At 41.5% G+C, this 16,644-nt stretch overlaps 1 protein-coding gene across 5 annotated transcripts in view; it reads right to left on the bottom strand.

The window, feature by feature from the left end:
- Nucleotides 1-16,644, bottom strand: part of erg (ETS transcription factor ERG) — a 256,496-nt gene that overhangs the window by 122,578 nt on the left and 117,274 nt on the right. The window contains exon 1 of one of the 5 annotated variants that reach the window (XM_080203720.1): nt 13,883-13,996. The exons of 3 other annotated variants lie outside the window; for them this stretch is intronic. In XM_080203720.1, coding sequence (XP_080059846.1) covers nt 13,883-13,900 — 18 coding nt within the window. In that variant the 5' untranslated portion in view covers nt 13,901-13,996. Of the gene's footprint in view, nt 1-13,451; nt 13,655-13,882; nt 13,997-16,644 lie in introns of those variants that run through there. One more of the 5 variants, XM_080203721.1, reaches the window with a different exon arrangement.

Here is a 16,644-nt window from a genome sequence, read left to right as displayed (position 1 = left end):
TGAGGGGAGATCTCATTGAGACGTATAAGATGATGAATGGGATGGATAGGATAGAGGTGGAGAGACTCTTCCTGCTCAGAAAGGATAGTAGGACTAGGGGGCACAGCCTCAAGATAAAGGGGGGGCGGTTTAGAACAGAGTTGAGGAGGAACTTCTTCACTCAAAGGGTGGTGAATCTCTGGAATTCTCTGCCTGTTGAAGTGGTGGAGGCTACCTCGCTAAATATTTTTAAGATGCGGGTTGATGGGTTTTTGATAAGAGAGGGGATTAAGGGTTATGGGGAGAGGGGGGAACGTGGAACTGAGCCAAGACAGATCAGCCATGATCTTATTGAATGGCGGGGCAGGCTCGAGGGGCTGGTTGGCCTACTCCTGCTCCTATTTCTTATGTTAGGACTTTAAGAGGCTTGTTACTTTGTGATACTTTTTGCAGCATCAAGAAACAAACGATATTGAACAGACTCAAATAGAGACTTAAGTTAAAATTGCCTGATGGAAGCAAATTAGGGGATTTAACAAACTATGAGGAGGAATGTTGAAAATTTCCAAAGGAAAAAGATAAAGCAGGGGAGAGGCCACATATATAGGAGATAGTTGAAAGCAATCTATGGTCATCTGGGACTATAGCGACTTTACTTTTCTACAATTGGAGATAAATAATGTCAAATGGCACAATTTGGGAAAAAAACCCCAAAGTATGTACTGATAAGTATGGTGCAACAGAGATGTAAGATGGAGGTGAAAAGGGTTACGTTATGCTGTCAGATTGCACAAACTTGACTTGAATTTCCTTGAGTGAGAAGTTTGAGTGATATGCTATAGAATGTAGAACAGTACAGCATAGAAACAGGCCCTTCAGTGCACAATTTTGAGCTGAATTTGACGCCAAATTAAACTAATCCCTTCTACCTGCCCTTGGTCCATATTCCTCCATTCCTTGCATATTCACGTGCTTATCTAAAAGCCCCATAAACACCTCTATACTATCTGCCTACACCACCACCCCTGACAGCACATTTCAGACACTTACCACTGTCTGTGTAAAACACTTGCCCTTCACATCTCCTAACTTTTTCCTCCCTTACCTTAAATGCATGCCCCTTAATTTTAGACATTTCAGCTCCCAGCAAAAGATTCTGACTGTCATCCCTATCTATGCCTCTCATAACTTTAAAGACTTCTATCAGGTCTCCCTTGAGCCTCCGCCACTCCAGAGAAAACAACACTGGTTTGTCCAGCCTCCCATTATAGCTCAGGCCTTCTAATCTGGGCAGCATCCTAGCAAACTTCTTCTGCACCCTCTCCAAAGCCTCCACATCCTTCCTGTAATGTGGCGACCAGAATTGAATGCAATACTCTAAGTGTGGACACAATACTCTAATTGAAATGTGTAAACAATGAAGGAATTTGATAAACTAGACAAATAGGAACCAGAGCAAAGGGGAATTCTGGATTAATCGTAACATTAGAACGATTTAGGATTGAAATGACAATAAATCTGACACTCTCTCCCCAAAAGACTGTGATGTTGGATCAATTAATAATTTGAAAATGGACATTAATAGAGTTTTATTAGGTAGTGGTATCAAGGGGTATGAATCAAAGTCATATAAATGGATTAAAGTCCAAATCAGCCATGATCTGATCCAATGGTGCACAGGCTCAAGGGGCTAAATGGCAAATGGAGTTTATATAGAAGGGCATGAAGACGAACATGAGAAGGTGATGATGAATTGGCACAAGACACAGGCTAAAGTTGAAGCACTTTTGTAGTTTTGGGAACTCCATTATATAAACGCCGGAAATCTCTGACCTTGCCTGCGGCTGGGATTCTCCTGCCCCGCTACAGTGAATGGAGATTTGGCTGAGGGTGAAATTCTCCGATCTCGCTGGCAGTGGGTAGCAGGGCAGTTGCGAGACTGGAGAATTCCAGCCCGGATGTCACTACTTTGAAAAAGAGCCAGGAAATTAACCCCTGTGTCCTGACCAATTTTGATCTGCCAGTAAGCATCACCAAAACAGAAAGAAAAATAGATTATCTGGTCATTCTTAAATTGCCATCTGTGGAAGTTTGCTGCATGCAATTTAGCTGCTGCATTTACAACAGTGACTACACTTCAAAAGGTGCTCCACTGACTGTAAAACACTTTGAACACACGAGCCATGAAAAGCACTATATAAACACAAGCCTTCCTTTTGCTATCCCATCACTGCTATAGAAGTCAATCATGGGCAACATTCTGATATGTTAAAGAATTTCCAGAAGGAAGTAAGTTCAAAAATTCATTGCAAATAAATACTTTGAGACGCATAAATGACCAATGACAGAATCATCAGTGTTCCTAATGTTCGCCAATAGCCTGATTTTTTGCTCTATTAAGAGAATAACATCAACCCTGCAACAATATCTCTGCTTTAAGCAATACCAAAGATGTAGACTTAATTGCTAATTCATTTTAATTGTTATGTTTTTTTTGTCCTGATCTGACTATTGCACTGTTCCCATGACAGTTATGATTTGCAAGAAAAATAGTAGTTCTTTTTCTAAATGAGGGAAAGAAAACGTCATTGGCTATACAAAAACAAGTAGACCAGCTTTGAGGAAAAAGAGAAGTGAAAATTACATCTTCTTCAGGCTAAGATTTTCGGTTCTCAGGCAAGGCAACTCAGTCACAGTATGTGCTGTGCTTCTGTAGAAAGTACTAAAGGATTCACTAAAGCCCATCTTACCTGTAGCATGTTGTCTGTTTCTCGGAGTAGATGATTTTGTCCTGAACTATGAGCACAATCGATAACCCTGCACTATTATTATCACTAAATAATAGTGATTTATTCAAGTCACTGTTTGATTCAATCAGCTTGAATCAAAGCTGATTCAAAGCAAATCAGCTTTGAGTTTCCAGTTAATAAAGATTTGCAGCTGCTGTGTAAATCGGACTGACCTGTAATTGCAGGTCCCCATTGCTTTTTGACAGCTAGTAAACTCCAACCATACACCGTGGCACGGGACTAGGACCTCAGCATCTTCCTGTCATGAGCAAAGAGGATATTCCAGCAGAAACACTGTCATTATCTGACTCTAATCAATCGACACAGTCGCATCTTTGTTGACATTTGATCACGGAATGAATGCAGAGAGGAAAATGGAGTAGATTACAGGAAAGAGGAAATAAGTCTTAAAGCAGCCTCTTCTCCTCAAGCAGGTTGAGTCCACTTTACTGTGACCCTATGCAAACTCTTTCATTTATGTGTAACAGAGGCATATTGATATCTGATGGATATCACCTCTATGGATATGCTTAATGACTCTACTTTCTCAGAAGACTAAGGAAATTTGGCAAGTCCACTACAAGTCTCACTGATTTTTACAAATGCACCATAGAAAGCATTCTTTCTGGTTGTATCACAGCTTCTGCTCTGCCCAAGGCCACAAGAAGGTACAAATAGTCGTGAGTGTAGCCCAATCATCACGCAAACCAGCCTCCCACCCATTAACTCTGTCTACACTTCCTGTTGCTCCTGCAAAGCAATCAGCAAAATCAAGGACCCCTTGCACCCTGGACATTCTCCCTTCCACCTTCTTCCACTTGGAAAAAGATACAGAAGTCTGAGGTCACGTACCAACCAACTCAAGAACAGCTTCTTCTCTGCTGCCATCAAACTTTTGAATGGACCAACTTCGCATTAAGGTAATCTTTCTCTACACCCTACCTATGACCGTAACACTACATTCTGCAGTTTCTTGTTTCCTTCTCTATGAACAGTATGCTTTGTCTGTATAGCGTGTAAGAAACAATCTTTTTCACTGTATACTAATACATGTGACAATAATGAACCAAATCAAATCAAAATTCTGTGGTATGTGTTGTCAACAACAACAAAAGCTCAAACTTATATTTGCTCTTTAACATGGCTAAGAATCCCAAAGAAGCTGATCCAAATGTGCAAAGAGAGGAGCAAGACAATGCGGTCAGGTCCCACATCTACCACACAATCCTTCCTCATTCACTGCCCACCCAATCTTCAGTCATGCTCAATTTTCCAGGTAAACAAAAAAGTGAAGGCAACCTGTGATTAATTTCAGTATGAGTCAGAAATTCATTCCCAACTCGATTAGCCAATTAAACAGGACCTTGGCAAAGAAATACTCATTGATAATAATTATTAGTCGCCTCTTGCTGGGGGAAGACGGGTTAAAGTTTATTTATTAATCACAAGTAAGCTTACATCAACACTGCAATGAAGTAACTGTGAAATTCCCCTAATTGCCACACTCTGGCGCCTGTTCAGGTCAACGCACCTAACCAGCACGTCTTTCAGACAGTGGGAGGAGACAGGAGGAAACCCAAACAGATACAAGGAGAATGAGCAAACTCCACACAGACAGTGACCCAAGCAGGGAATTGAACCTCGATCCCTGATGCTGTGAGGCAGTGGTGCTAACCATTGTGCCACTGTGCTGCCCATGGTCAGAAAGAGCCAGTAGTCCTTTGTTACCTTAGCCATTTCTTCCTTGCTTTTTCAACTGCTGATAGGGGCAAAAGCCTAAATCTGACCTTACCCCTTCCGTACGCTTTCTAACAGGAATCTGCAGGGTGTGATTAGGAGCAGGAAGTTGAATTGATTATTTTCCTTCTAACCCAGTGGCACGGAGGCCAATTGCAGTGTCCCTCCCTCCTCACCATCCCTCCTTCCACAGTTATCCAGGTAACCGTGCAGACCAAACATTCATGCAAGAGACTTTCCTGCGTCGTTCCACTCTTTATCATGCAAAGTAAACAGGATCTTTGACTCTAATTTAACGCAACTTGTATGTTTCAGCAAGACAAGAGTTGCAGAAACATGATTTGTTTTTAATTAGTTGAGGTCCGGCTGATGTAAAAATAATGACAAGTGATTCCAAAAATTGGTTATATTAAAACAAAGCGTATAAGAATAGACAGCTTCTCAGCCTTTGAGATATACTTAAGAGGAGATTTAAGGCTGATTCCTAAGGACCCGCACTGGAAAAGCTGGAATTCTTCATCTTTGAAGGAAGTTTAGAACAAGAAACATTATAAAAGTAAATAAGATACGAGGGTTAATTCTGAGTTTATGTTTTCAAGTTACATACTAGAACTTACAACGGTGAAGCAAGCCTTCTGGTCATAGTCATAGAGGTTTACAGCATGGAAACAGGCCCTTTGGCCCAACTTGTTCATGCTGCCCTTTTTTTAACCACTAAGCTAGTCCCAGTTGCCTGCATTTGATCCATATCGCTCTATTCCCATCTGTCTAAGTAGTCCAATTTGTGCATGTAGGTGTTTATTGTCCACACAAGCAGCAGTCCTCCCATGTTACTATTTTGCTTCCATCATTTCTTTCCCAACTGTCCGAGCTCAGGCAAACCCAATCTGCTCACTTTCATGGCTGACAAAATATGGATCCAACCTGTCTGGCTTTATAAGGGGCTGTCCTCCTTTCATGCAAAGCCCAGGTTTCACTACATTTTGTGAACAGCAATGAGGGGTGTGGGTGCGGAGACAAGCTAGTTAGAGGGTCCACTGACACAGCAGCCCAGTATGCGATATAACTTAAAGACCCTCTCAAGCTCATCCACCACCCACATCGTTCCCACCAACCCCCACCCACCCATAGTCTCTATACCACTTCTGTCCCCTCAGATTCCCCCACAAAACCTCACATTTCCCATGCCACCACATCCCACCTCCGTGCTGTCCTCCTTCCATACGTCCTCCAGAGCCTTGCACTATATGCACTTCTCATTAGCCATGTGATGGCAATGGGAATCATTTTAAAATCATCACAAAATCATTAAAACTCAAACAATCAACCACACTATGAATTCCAACTCACCCACTGATACACAGGGAAAAAGTTGTAGCCTTTGACTGCCTATTGAGTTTGGAAACAAACAAATCAATCGCATAAAAGATATTTCACCCCTGGGAAGAGTCAGGAAATTTCTCAAATTGGCAGCTCCACCTGAGCAGAAAATATCCTGTCAGACCTAATCTTTGCTCTGGGGGGACGGGCTGATATGGGAGGGATTAGGACTGGCTGCCCCCAGAGAAAGGTCAGAGGTGAACACAGGACACCTGAGTGCTGAGGTTCAATGTTGAAAAGGCCTGTCTCAGTTCCCCAGGATCTCATCCCAGTGAATTCCCTATATCGAAGGTCCTTTAACCCATGTCCCTCAGATTCCCACCCACTTCCCATGCCCCCTTCATGCTGACATGTCCCCCACATACTCCATTGACCCCTTGTGCCTTCCATGCCAATTAATGGTACTTCCATGACCATTCATCTAGTATATACTCTGTACATACCAATGAATCCTATTGTAGCAATGCCGTGTATGGAACTGCTTAAAAACACTCATTCAAAAATTTATTTTAAAAAAACTGCTCTTGCAAGAAGCCAATAAAATGCATTCAAATGATCAATTACTGCAGTTATTAGCACTTCAAATGATCAATTACTGCAGTTATTAGCACTTGACACTTCTTTAGCATGTACAGATAGATATTGAACCATTGACAAAAGAGGACTCAGAAGAATAGCTTATTATAACATGGTAATGATGTCAATCAGCTGTTTTAACAAAGTAGACATTTATGGGAGTCTGGGCTCTCAGACAACGAATATATCACCATAATGCAATTGAAAAGTTACATTCAGGGGTTTCTGAGATTGTTAGTGGTTTAATGTATTTCCAATGATGATAAAATAATTCCCATTGCTATTGCATGGCTGTTGAGAGATGTACATACTGCATAAAGGATGAATGACTCACAGCGCTATGGGGTAGCATGGGGATGGGGTGCTGGGATGAGGGGAGTGGGATGAGCTTTAGGGGGGCTTTTCACAAGGTTGGCACCTGAGTTGGAAAATGAAGGCAGGCCTTTTAACTGGCCTGGTGCCACCCTTTCTCCTCACACTCTCCATTGTGGCTCGCTAAATCAACCACTCTGTGTGAAAAGACAAAAATGAAATGAGAAATCACACATAGTTTGGGTGAGTCATGAACGTAGCAGTTAGGTTTTCCTGGTCCCAGATAACGATTTGTTCCTGGGGCTTAATTGCTGTTATGAGTTAATCAGGATGGTTGAGATGTAAAATATTGAACCTCTGAAAATGAGTGGCAGAACAAACCCTATAATAAAGACACCAATAAGAGATTAAACATAGAAACATAGAAAATAGGTGCATGTGTAGGCCATTTGGCCCTTCGAGCTTGCACCATGATTCAGTATGATCAAGGTTGATCATGCACTTTCATTATCCCACTCCACTTTATCTCCATTCTCCTTGATCCCTTTAGCCACAAGGGCCATGGTTCAACTCCCTGTTGAACGCATCTAATGAAATGGCCCCAATAGATTTCTGTGGTAGAGAATTCCACAGGTTCACAACTCTCTGAATGAAGACGTTCTTCATTACCTCAATCCTGAATGGCTTACCTCTTAATCTTAGATATGATCCCTATCCAGTTCTTTACCCTCAATACCATATGATTTAATTTTGTTCACAAATCTCATGTGTGGGTCCTTGTCAAAAGCTTTTTCAAAGTCCAGATACACAACATCCACTGGTTCACCCTTGTCCATTCTACTGGTCACATCCTCAAAAAATTCCAGATGATCTGTCAAGCAAGATTTCTTTTTAGTGAATGCATGCTCACTGGGATCAACTGCTTTCCAAATGCTCATTTATTACATCCTTAATGATTGACTCCAGCATTTTCCCCACCACCAATGTCAGGCTAACTGGTCTATAATTCCCTGTTTTCTCTCTCTCTCCTTTTGAAAAAGTAAGGTTACATTAACTACCCTCCAATCCACTGGAACCCTTCCAGAATCTGTAGAATACTGGAAAATGATCACCAAAGCATCCACTATTTCTAAGGCAACTTCCTTGAGTACTTTGGGATGCAGAGCATCAGACCCTGGGGACTTATCGGATGTTAATCCCAGCAATTCCCCCAATACAATTTCCTGACTAATAAGGATTTCTTTCAGCTCCTCCTTCACACTAGACGCTCTGTCCTTTAGTACTTCAGGAAGGTCATTTGAGTTAGCAGAGGGTAGATGTGCAGGTGTAGAAGGGATTTGATTTGACTTATTATTGTCACATGTACACAGAAAAAAGCATGCTAGACCCACTATCCCCTAGCATTATTGGAAGGTTCAGAGGTCTGATCAATTAAATTATATATATTCTTTCCCCACAGGTAGTCTTTGCATATCTTCCGTTCGTTTTATAGGTGTCCTTTTTTTATTATTCATTCGGGGGATATGGGAGTCGCTGGCTGCCAGCATTTATTGCCTATCCCTAGTTGCCCTTGGAGGGGCAGTTGAGGATCAACCACATTGCTGTGGCTCTGGGGTCATATGTAGGCCAGACCATGTAAGAATGGCAGATTTCCTTCCCCAAGGACATTAGCGAACCAGTTGGGTTTTTCCAACAATCGGCAATGGTTTCACGGTCATTGGTAGATTCTTAATTCCATGCTTTTTGTTGAATTTAAATTCTGCTGTGGCAGGTTTTGAACCCAGGTCCCCAGAACATTAGTTGAGTTTCTGGATTAATAGACTAGCGATAACACCATTACATCATTGCCTCACCCTATTCTGACACAATTTCAATTGATGAATCCTTACTCCCATTTCTAGGTGGTCCATCTCACTGAAAGCACCGTGTGCTTATTGAGACCTATAGAATCATAGAATCTCTACAATATGAAAGGAGGCCATTTGTCCCATTGAGTCTGCACCAACAACAATTCCACCCAGTCCCTATCCCCGCAACCCCATGCATTTACCCTAGTTAATCCCCCTAACACTGAGTGGCAATTTAGCACGGCCAATCAACCTAACCCACACATCTTTGCACTGTGGGAGGAAACCGCGGCACCCAGATAAACCCATGTGGACACGGGGAGAATGTGCAAACTCCACACTGACAATGACCCAAGGCTGGAATTGAACAGGGTCCCCAGGTTCCTGCTAGCCACTGTGCTGTCCCCGATTGCTGATGTTTATAAGAATTAAGTCACCAACTCCATCTGAAACTTCTTACAATTCTCTACAACGTGTCTGTTAACCTGGTTATTTTCAGCAGGTTAATGAATGAGTAAAAACAGCACACAAAAAAGTTTCATTAACCAGCATTAAGCCATTTGTAATAAATGTTACTAACAGAAACCACGCTATTGATGTCTACAAAAATAATTTTAAAGTTTTGTGTAGAGTAATAAAGGGTATTGGGGAGATGCGCTTCACTGTATTTATTACAGTCTGTTGCATTAATACAAATGTAAAGGATAATCAGTGGGGTATAATAGAAACTTAAAAGCAAAAAAACTACAACATGTTGTAAATGTCAATACGTAGAGAAAATATTTGGAGCAATGTTTGTTGTAAAAGAATATTTTCCTATTGGCTAGACTAAGACATGCTCTGAAGGTGATTGAATATTTTCAACATTAGATGTGATAGTTTACATTTCAGATTGCTAATTTAGAATCTTCCAGTGAAATAGTCCATTCAGCCTCTCAAGCCTGTTCTATTGTTCAATCAGATTATGGAATTGGTCTGTATCTCAACACCATTTACCTGTCTTGGTTCCATATCACTAACTATCTTCCCTCAACATCTTTTTGGAGGAGAGTGTTCCAGATTTTCACTATTCTTTGTGTGAAAAATAATGCTTCCTGACATCACCCCCTTACACAGCTGAAACTCCAACTGTAAGGTTATGCCCCCTTTACAAGAACTTGCCCTGCCTGAGGAAATAGTTTCTTTCCATCTGCACAGTCAAATTCTTTAATGATCTTTAAAAAAAACTCTATTAGATCACTTGTTAATCTTCAATACTCCTAGTTTAAAGATTTGAACTGTTACAGCCTGAAGGTATCGTTCTACTCGAATTAATTCCTGGCAGAGATTGGAGAAGCTCGATTCAGCACTTGATGAGTTGGAATCACAGAGGACGAATTTTAAAGTTTCATGGGTGCCAGTTAGAATTTGCAATATCTCATCTCTGGCTGCGTTGTAAAGCGAATCCAATCTGTGGACTCTCTGGTTTGGCACTGCACTGGTGTAATATTGCTTGCCCCAGTGTCTTCAACGTAGAAGCAAATTTGCACCTTTGTTTCTGGAAACACCCGAGAATCAAATCATTCAAACATAGGACGGGATTTTGTGGCCCCGCCCACCACTGGATTCATCTGGTCCTGCCGCAAGCCAATGGAGTTTTGGCTGATCTGCTCCAACAAGTCCAGAAGGAAAGCGACAAAACAGAATCAGAATGTTACTGTCTCTGTCTGTCAGAAACTGTTACCTGCAACAATAAGTTGCATTTAAAAACTGCCTTTGACGTACAGAAAGAACTCATCACAGTGATGTTAACAATCGAAAAGTGACACCAAGCCATGTATTTGGGCGGGTGACCCAAATCTTAGTGAAAGAGATAGGTTCTACAGAACATGGTGGCACAGTGGTTAGCATTGCTGCCTCATAGCACTAGGGGCTCAAGTTCGAATCCTGGCTTGGGTCACTGTCTGTGTGGAGTTTAACGTTTTCCCTGAGCCCTCCGAGTGCTCCAATTCCTCCCACAATCCAAAGATGCATGGATTAGGTGGATTGACCATGCTAAATTGCCCCTTAATTTTAGGGGGACTAACAGGCTAAATACATGGGGTTAAGGGAAGAGGACCTGGGTGGGATTGTTGTTGGTGTAGACATGTTGGGCTGTAAGGCCTCTTTCTGCACTGTAAGGATTAAAGGAAGAGGGAGCATTAGAGACATAGGTTGGAATGTTACCCTCCCACCTACCATGAGAATCGGAGCAGGCAAAGGGCGGACTTGGAAAGATTTGTTGACCTCAGGCAGGATTTTACGGTTTCAGGATGAGCAAGGCCATAAAATCCCACCAGTGGAGAGGTTTAGAGAGAGAGATCCAGTGCTTATGGCTTAAGCAGCTGAAGGTAAAGCTGCTGACATGGGGGCATTGAAAACTGTGGATGCATTAAGAGGCTCAAATTGGTGGCACACAGACAGCTCAGAGAGATATGGAGCTGAAGGACATTATAGAGATGGAGAAAGGCAAGACCCTGTAGAGACTCAGAAGCAATGAATAGAATTTTAAATTAGAGGCATGACTGACTGCATGCTAATGCAATTCGACAAGTACAGGAATGAGGGGTGAATGGGATATAGTACAAGGTAGGCTATGGGCTCATGGAGGGTGCAAGGTGAGAGGCCAGGCAGGAGAGCATTGGAATAGCCAGTTATTGTTAAGACATTTACTCAACTAGTGCTAAAATTAACAGAGTAGAATACCTTAACTGTTGGGTTCCTACGTGTGGAATTGAATATATATAACCCAACTCCAGATTTGAATCAGCATTTCCAAATGTACACACAGACTATTCATCAATTTAATTATTACTGGTGCCACATAGTCTTCAGTAATAAAATCCTGCTGAGATTTGGGATTGCACCTCAGGGCATTATGAAGCCATAACATAGTTTTGCTCAGTGTTGTTAAAACGAGAGTATTTATTCATTTCTTTCCCAAATAATTCTTGACGTGGTTAAAAATGTCACTGGTTGTCATCTGGTGATTTGATAATCTGTGTTGAGAATGGCACGGGGAGGTGTCGTATTAGTACTTGCTGATGGGGAAAGGAGGGAATGTCTCAGGGGGATTACTTGGTTCAGTGACCGGTCATCCCTTTGCATTTCCCAGCAGATGGGTAGAGCATGGGTAACTGGTCAGCTGTCCACCATTTTAGTCAAAGGGAATGGGTGTGACTTTGAAAAAATAAATACCTCCATTAAAGTAACAGAAACAGCATATTTTACACAAGAGAGATCGTACAACACAATTGTCAGCGGCACCTTAGAAATACTTCAGGGGGTGTGGGGGAGGGAGGGAAGAAAGTTAACCATATTTGCTTAAAAAAAATACACTTAAGCAAAATGCATTCGTCCAAAAATATAAGGAGATCTTTCAAGCTAAGCTGTCAAAGTGAAACCAGAAGAAGGATTCTGATAGTGTGTCTTTGCTACGCATTCAAGCACTCTTTAGATTTTTTTTCGTACACATCAGCTGCTTTGCTGATTAAATAACAGTTCCAGTTTTCGTTGCCAGAACCTTCTGAATGGCACACTCTTCCAACAAGCAAAAGCATGAAGCTGAAAGCTGGGCCACCGAGCATTTATCCCACACACGCAGACTGTGTAGGGAGAAAAAAAACAGCCTGCAAGTGCTGGAATACTCGACTCAAGCAAAGTTGGCATCGGCTGCCTTCAGAATGATTTCTTGCTTACTCCGCTCAAGTTCTCCAACTTGACCTGGAATAGCATAGCCTTCAATGAAATATGACATACCTCCACGCCAAATGCACTGTATTTAATCTGTGGAGATAACATATTTATTCCTAGTGAGTTATACTTTCATTCTTTTCTCCCCCTGTTTTCAAGCTGATGGCTATACGATGGCCAACAGCCTGCCTGTCAGTGGTGCATACAAATTCATCAAAGTGGAAAAGATTGCTGAAAACTATTGGAACGGAGTTCAATTCTGACTTTAAACAGACTGACCCATGACAGTTTAAACTTTCCATAAAATGGACCGCACATAAATGTTTCCCATTTCTCGACATTGACAAGGAAAAGGGTTTTGGAAACTCTGATGTTGACTTCATGTGAGTTCAGTCCAGAACTTAAAAAGAAAATTCCATCTGCTTAGTCCTTGGGCACCATTAGGTGATGGTTTATAAGAATGAAAATGTTTGTAACTGTGGTAAAACCCAAGAGAAGAACTGTTCTCCATGAAGTATTTTCAATAAGTACATGTGAAGATATAAATACACGCCCCACAGAAATCCTTCTTAAATTCATAATATTCTATAAAGTTGAAATAATGCATAAAAAAAACTGCACACATGTTTAAACTTACCTCAGCAACTTTGATCAACCAGATGCCTCAATCAAGCAGAAATTTAGGATTCAGGATAAATAAATGAATGCCCTTCGGAATGAATCAATTGAAAATTGAGATACATTCAGATGTCCATGCACTTTTACCCGTGCTGATGTTAAGGAAAACACCTTTCATTCAGCTTCAAAGATGGTGCTTATTGTTTTTGGTTCAAAGCAAAAACACCTTGTAAATAAAATTATGGCTTTTACCGTTACAAGGCTAAGCTGAGTGAGGCTAATAGTGGCAACATCTCAGCACAGTAACTTCTGATTACTAAACCGAGAAACACAGCCCGTTTTTACAAAAGCCCAAATTACATTTTGAGATCTTTCAACAGCTTTCATCCATACAGGCGCGTTGACAAAGTGGCTTTACCAAAACATGTCTTTGCAAATGCATCCAACAATTTATCATCAGTTAACTCTGGCTCAAGTGTCATGACCAATCTAGAGTACATACCGGGTGCAAGGTAATTATACTTTAAATTAGCAATGAGAGTCCATCTTCATGTTCGAACATCTCAGGGCAGTGCCTCGCCTGGGTCTTGCACTTAATTCTTTCAAGCAACCACCCAGCCAAACCCCCAAGAAACTGGCACCAAGAAAGCAAAAAAAAGTAGAGAAGGAAGAAAGTAATGATTAAGTGCCTCACTTCTGTCCAGGGCGTGTGTGAAAACCTCTATCTTTTCCTCAGAAAAGGTTTTTCAAATGAGCCGGACAGTTGAAGTAGGAAAGAGGAAATTTTACAGGCAGCACAAAGGAAATCTGCTCATCGCCTTCCATTGTGGAAAAGAGGGTGTTGCTTCATTTGCTGTTTAACACATCTGGCGGAAAGCAATGGTTTTGTCGCCCAACGTTTAAAACATAGAAAAATAATCCAGCAACTCTTACCTTTATTGTACTGGCCATTTGAACTCAGAAGTACGTTTTTGTTTTAAATCTTATATTTTGTTAAAGAAGCTTATGCCCAGTCAGGGCTGTTGAAGTTTTTTTTTCGAGGCGGCGAGATTGTGCTAAGTCTGGGAAATGAAGTCAGCCTGTAGCAGGAAGAGGTTTCTATTGGTTCTGGCTGGCTTAGCTCTAAGAAACAGGATATTTTGGAGTGCAGAGATAAGAGTGATCAGAAAACAATGTTGTTTTTCTTGATGCGTAGTCGATGATTTCTTTTGCTTTCCCCTCTCTGCTGAGCTTCAGAAGCCGATCTTCAAGGCAGGTGCCAGATGATGGTTACGTGTCTAATTTGTACAGCTTTACCACAGGATACAGATGTCACATTGAAGCAAGGGCTTAAAAATCTGACCTTAACTCATCTGAAATGGAGGGTCTGTGAACATTATTATTACGATGATTTTTATTATTATTCCCTCTTTGCCCCCACTAGCATTTCCCTCCCCCTCCTAGTTTGAAGGTGCAAATACACATTGGTATACAGCTCTACAGATGCTCTAGTTAAGAAAGCCCATCAACAATTCTCCTTTCTCAGGAGGCTTAGAAATTTCGACATGTCCACTACAGCTCTCAACAGTTTTTATAGATGCACCATAGAAAGCATTCTTTCTGGTTGTACCACAGCTTGGTATGTCTCCTGCTCTGTCTGAGACTGCAACAAACTATAAAGAGTCATGAACGTAGCCCAGTCCATCATGCAAACCAGTCTCCGATCCATTGATTCTGTCTACATTTGGAAAAGCAGTCAACATAATTAAGGACCCCATGCACCCCAGAAATACTCTCTTCCACCTTCTTCCAATAAGAAAAAGATACAAAAGTCTGAGGTCACGTACCAACTGACTCAAGAACAGCTTCTTCCCTGTTGCCATCAGGCTTTTGAATGGACCTGCTTTATATTAAGTTGATCTTTCTACACCCTAGCTATGATTGTAACACTAAATTCTGCACCGTCTCCTTTCCTTCTCCACAATGTACTCTATGAATGGTAGGTTCTGTCTGTATCCCAATACATGTGACAATAGTAAATCAAATCAAAGATACTTGATGTGCAATAGATCCTTAATGTGTTGTCCAAGTGACCTTTCTTGTCGGTGGGACACACTACAGTTGCCCTAACTCTGCTAAATTCGACATCCAGGTTAAACTGCTTTCCAACATGGGAGAAGTAGTGTGCAGTTAAACTAGGTCACATACAGATTCGAGCCAATCACTTATGCTACATTAAAGTCCTGCAGGATCACATTCTGCTGTATAACAGCCACAAGCCTGAAACTATATTATGGGATCATCTAAAATTCCTCCTTCTACTATTTTTGTATCTATTTTAAAATTTGAAACAGTTTATTCTCAAGATCTGGGTGATGTTATTCAAAGAAACATCAACTCTCCACGTGAAGATGATTTTTTTTCTATTGGACAATGAGGGAAATGTAATCAGGTGATAGATTCATTACCCACTGAGTATTTCAAAGCCTTTTGATGGGAATTAAAGCGTGCCAGGATGTTAACTCTTTCCTTGCCCATCATTAGGATGACACGGTGGCACAGTGAGTATGGCTGCCTCAATGTGCCAGGGGCCAGGGTTCGATTCCTGGGTCACTGTCTGTGTAGTGTCTGCATGGGTTTCCCCCGGGTGCTCAGGTTTCCTCCCACAGTCCAAAGATGTGTGGGTTAAGTGGATTGGCCAAACTAAATCGCCCCTTAGTGTCAGGGGGACAAACTAGGGTAAATGCATGAGGTTCTGGGATTGTGGTAGGTGCAGACTCGAAGAGCCAAATGGCCTCCTTCTGCACAGTAGGGATTCTTGTATTAGTAATTTTATCTATCCATTTGTATCCTGCAATGTCTGGTCTATCACTGCCTATTGGTGCAGCAAGAGCAGTCTGTAGTCAACTTTTTAAACTTCCTAAGTTGACATAAAATTGTTGAGTATTTCAGGGTAAAGTGATATTGCTGAGGATTGATGTTTCCTTTATAAAGACGCTCCTCTTTGATACTATTTGCAATGACAGAGTAAGGATTTGCTTGTTGCCCTCAGTGTTTTGGTGAATGTTACTTTGCTGTGATGAATGTATCCACAATCAAAATCATTGATAAATTGTGAAGGAATTTTGGAAGAGGAAGTGGGTGAGGTTGTTGTGAAAGATTCTGTACATCACTGAACTAAAGGCATTGTAATTTTATGGGCTGGCCTGAGGAAATGTACAAAGGAAGAAGCAGCTCTCTATTGAAAGATTGAATGATTTTGTTCTGTAGTCAGGTCCAGCGCTTTTAGTTTTATTGCTTTCACAACCAATTCTGCTTTTAGAGGAGGCAATGGCCAAGTGGTATTATTGCTTGAATATTAATCTAGAAACTCAACTAATGTTCTGGGGACCCGGGTTCCAACGCCGGCATCTCCACTTCAAATCCCACCACAGCAGATGGTAGAATTTGAATTTAATAAAACAAAATCTTTCAGAGGAACTTTAGGTTGTGGAATTCTTTCCCCCAGAAATCAGTGTTGTTTGGGGCATTGAATACATTCGAAGCTGCGATAAGTTTCTGAGAGAGTTGTGGGTGGGGGAGTGGGGAGTGGGAGACGGTGGAGAGGGGGGATGCGTAGACAGAAAAGTGCATCACGGCCATAATCAGATCATGGAATCTTATCAAATGGCAGTGCAAGTTCAGGAGTGGTGTGGATGGGTGGGGGGGGCGTGGGT

The sequence above is a fragment of the Carcharhinus amblyrhynchos genome, chromosome 15, assembly GCF_965287045.1.
Source record: "Carcharhinus amblyrhynchos chromosome 15, sCarAmb.v2.hapA, whole genome shotgun sequence".
NCBI classification, from domain to species: Eukaryota; Metazoa; Chordata; class Chondrichthyes; order Carcharhiniformes; family Carcharhinidae; genus Carcharhinus; species Carcharhinus amblyrhynchos.
The sequence above is the reverse complement of the archived record's forward strand: the minus strand, read 5'-3'. Positions and strand labels throughout refer to the sequence as shown.